This window comes from Apium graveolens, chromosome 1 (genome assembly GCF_009905375.1).
Source record: "Apium graveolens cultivar Ventura chromosome 1, ASM990537v1, whole genome shotgun sequence".
NCBI classification, from domain to species: Eukaryota; Viridiplantae; Streptophyta; class Magnoliopsida; order Apiales; family Apiaceae; genus Apium; species Apium graveolens.
This window is the reverse complement of record NC_133647.1, coordinates 108,256,734-108,260,608: the sequence shown is the minus strand read 5'-3', so window position 1 is coordinate 108,260,608 and position 3,875 is coordinate 108,256,734. Positions and strand designations below refer to the sequence as shown.

At 45.1% G+C, this 3,875-nt stretch overlaps 1 protein-coding gene across 1 annotated transcript; it reads right to left on the bottom strand.

The window, feature by feature from the left end:
* Positions 1 to 1,760: 1,760 nt before the first annotated feature.
* LOC141696636 (uncharacterized) lies at positions 1,761 to 2,411 on the bottom strand. Its single transcript, XM_074500780.1, has one exon. It carries the CDS (start codon positions 2,409 to 2,411, stop codon positions 1,761 to 1,763), a length of 651 nt encoding a protein of 216 aa, XP_074356881.1.
* Between the last annotated feature and the right edge of the window lie 1,464 nt (positions 2,412 to 3,875).

The following is a 3,875-nucleotide window of genomic DNA, read 5'->3' as shown; positions in this document are numbered from 1 at the left end:
CAAACTTCTCCAATCTTGGGTATCTTGTTTCTGCATCTTTGAGTACCTGTCTTACATAGTAAACTGGTTGCTGTTTTCCGTTTTCTTCCCTGATTAGGGCAGCTCCTACGGCATGTGCTCCTGCTGACAAGTACAAGTAGAGAGGCTCTCCTGGTTGAGCTTTAGTTAGGACTGGTGGCTGGGATAGGTAGGAATTGATTTCCTCGAATGCTTTTTGGCACTCCGGACTCCAGTTCACCACTTTCTTGTTGCTTGCTCCTTTGAGTAAATCAAAGAATGGTAGGCACCTCTCTGCTAGTTTTGAGACAAATCTCCTGAGTGCTGCTAGGGATCCTGCTAGCTTCTATACATCTTTTTAGGTCCTGGGAGCCTTCATCTCCTGGATTGCTTTTTTTTCTCTCCGGATTGGCTTCTATGCCTCTGTTGCTGATCATGAATCCTAGGAACTTGCCTGCTCCTACTCCGAAGGTGTATTTTTTCGGATTCAGCTTGAGTTGGTTCTTCCTTAGGTTTTCAAAGCATTCCTTCAGATCTTCCATATGCCCTGGTATGGTTGTTGATTTTGAAATCATGTCGTCGACATAGCACTCCAAGTTCTTCCCAATCTGGGACTTGAATATCTTTTTCATGGCTCTTTGGTAAGTTGATCCTGCGCTTGTGAGTCCGAAGGGTAGCATCATATAAGCATAGACTGCTCTGTGAGTTATGAATGCTGTCTTAGGTATGTCCTTCGGGTTTATCTTGATCTGGTTGTATCCGGAAAAGGCGTCCTTGAAACTTAGAATGATGTGTCCGGAGGTGGCATCTATCAGTTGATCAATATTTGGGAGAGGGTACGGGTCCTTCAGGCATGCATCATTTAGATCAGTGTAGTCCACGCACATTCTCCATTTGCCATTGGATTTCTTTACCATAACAACATTAGCTAGCCACTCCGGATATTTGATTTCTTTGATGATTTATGCTTTGAGTAGCTTTTCCACTTCTTCGTCAATGGCTCTTTGCCTCTCCGGGGCAAAATTTCTTCTCTTCTGTTTGACTGGTTTTCTGTAGGGGTTGACATCCAAGCTGTGCATTGCTATGGACTCATGTAGTCCTGGCATGTCTCTTGGACTCCATGCAAAAACATCTCTGTACTCCCGGAGCAGGGATACTAATCTTTCCTTGAAGGACTCCTCGAGTCCCGACCCAACTTTCACCTTTTTTCTAGAATTGCTTTCATCTATCTGGACTTCTTCTGTTTCGACTGCAACTTCAATTTTTGCTTGCTCTTTGTTTGAAACCATTTGATGAATTCGGGCTTCAGAGTTCTTCTTCAGATAGAAGTTTGCTTGTTCAGATTCTTTGTTTGCTTGCATGGTAGGACTAGCTTGGTCTGGGACCTGATTTGCTTTGTCGACTACCATGACTTGGTTACTTGTTGGTCTTTCCGAACTTATTGCATTCATTTCTTGCTCCGGACTTGATTCAATGAGTTGTACTTCCTTTTTTATTTCTTCACTTGTCCGGGGTCGGTGCTTCTTCATGCTTTGCTGCTTGTGAAGAATTGTTGCCTTTCTTTTGTTGTCTTGATGGGTTTCTGCCATGACTAACCCCTGGGTGTAGTATGTTTCAGCAACTCCATAATCTCCTTTTATCTCCCCGACTCCTGTCGGGGTTGGGAACTTGATTTTGAGATGGGAGATTGAAGTTATTGCTTGCATCATTGTTAGAGTTGATCTGCCAATGATCCCGTTGTATGACGAAGGAGTGTTGATCACCTAAAACTTGATTACATGAGTTACCTGGTTAGGAGCAGTTCCAAAAATGACTGGCAGATATAAAGTTCCTTGGATTGGGACTAAGTTGTGGCCGAACCCATAGAGTGGGTCTTCCCGACACTCGTTTGAGCGGATGCTTCCTAACTGCATTCGATCCACTATGTGCTTGAAGAGAATATTTACTGAGGAACCATTTTCTATGAGCATTCTCCTTACTTCATTATCAAAGATGTCCAAAGTGACAACCAAAGCTACATTGTGATTCGGGTTGACTCCTTCGTAGTCCTTACTGCTGAAGGATATCACTAGGTCTGGGAGTGACTGGATTGAGAGCACTTCTTCGCCGAAGTCCGGGCTCCGAGGTGGGGAGTGGGAGCCTCCTAGGACTACATTGACTACATTCTTTCCTCTCTTTGGTGCTTCCCCCCTGTTGTTGCTGTCTCGGACTAAGTACTTGTTCATATTCCCCTTGTTCACTTGGTCCTCAATAAAGTACTTGAGTGATAAGCAGTTCTCAGTCTTATGGCCATGGGTCTCGTGATAATCACACTGCCTATTGTAAGGCCTGCTCTCCGAAGGAGTTTGCATTAGTTTCGGAAGATAATCGAAAGGCTTATCTTTTACCTCTTTCAGGATTTCCTCCCGGGTCATGTTGAGAGGAGTCTAGTCCAGCTCCTGCTTCAGCTCCCGGGGTTGCTTCGCGGGTCCTGGGTCGCTGCTTGACTCCTTCTTAGGACCAAGTCTCTGGAAAACCGGAGTAGTTTATCTTTCTTGGCTTTGGTTGCTTTGCTTGAATTTCTTATCCTGATAGTAACCCCCTTTCGGTCGGTCATCAGTGTTTTTACTCCTAGACCCCCCATTCCGGGTCATCCTCATTGTCTGGAGCACATCTGTTTCCTTTATGAATCTGACAGCCATTGAATAAGCTGCTGCCAGACTTTGCGGCTCCTTATTGATTAGCTCCACTATATATCTTTCATTGTGTTTTGGGTCCAAATTTCTCCTGAAAATGCTCAAAGCTTCCCTCTCATCCAAACTTAAAACTTTATTGATTGCTTCCTAGAACCGGCGCATGTATGCAGAGAGGGACTCATTGTCATGCTGCCGGATTATCTCCAGGTGACACATGTGCATTTTGTGCGTTTTATTTGCCCGAAATCTTCTAAGGAAGGAGGCTCAAAATTCCTTCCAAGTATGGATGCTGCGGGAGGAGATCCTGCTGAACCATCTCTGGGCCCCTCCCTTAAGAGTTGAAGCGAAGAACCTTGATTTCGTCAAGTCATTGTAGTAATATATCTGCGCTATCCGCTCAAAGTAGTTGAGGTGCTCCTCCGGGTCTCCTAGACCATCAAAGGAGTCAAAGTTGTAATGCTTCAAGTTCCGCTGCCGGGTAATGGCTTCCAAGGAGTAACTGAAAGGAGTTAACGTTTCTCCAATTTCTACTCCTGAATCTCTGTCCATCTTTCTCTGCAATTCATAGATCATATCTTTCAGGTCCTTCTGCTTTTCTTCTTCTTCTTTATCAGAAATCAGCTCCGGAGTAGGTACTTCCGGGTTCTTTTGCTCCTGGACTTAGCCAGTAGCTTTTCTTCTTCTAGTTGAATTCTCTTTTGGATCTTCAGCTCGAGCTTTGCTTCTTCTTCTTTCCTAATTTGCTCCCGAACTTCTTCCAACTTTCTCTGTTTAGCAGCTTCTGCTTCTTTCTTGCTTTGATCCTTTTTGCTTTTCTTCCCCTTGGCTCCAATTCGGTCGAACACAGATCTCTTCGATTGCTGGGAGTCCCCGGACTCATCTGGTTCCTCCTCGAGTTCGGCTTCTTCTTGGAGCCGGGTCTGGTCCTGCCTGTATAGTCTGATTGCTTCTTCTAGTTCATCACTTATAAGGTTGGCCATGTGCTCTTCGGCTACTGGAACATTGGTGTACTTGTACTGATTGAGTTCTATGAGGGTCCTGACATCCCTGGTGTTTACAATTCTCTCCACTACGGGAGTGTGTAGTGGTTGCTCCTGGAATGTTTCTCTCTCGGCTCCTGGATCAAGGGCTTGGGAGTGGTCCGGCTCCTGGACCTGAGCACTAGCAGATGGTCTTCCAGAAGTATGTTTTCCTGGTCTTTCC

What these genes read in the sequence shown, in the direction of transcription:
- LOC141696636 (XM_074500780.1), bottom strand. Translation starts at nt 2,411, where the DNA reads ATGACCCGGGAGGAAATCCTGAAAGAGGTAAAAGATAAGCCTTTCGAT.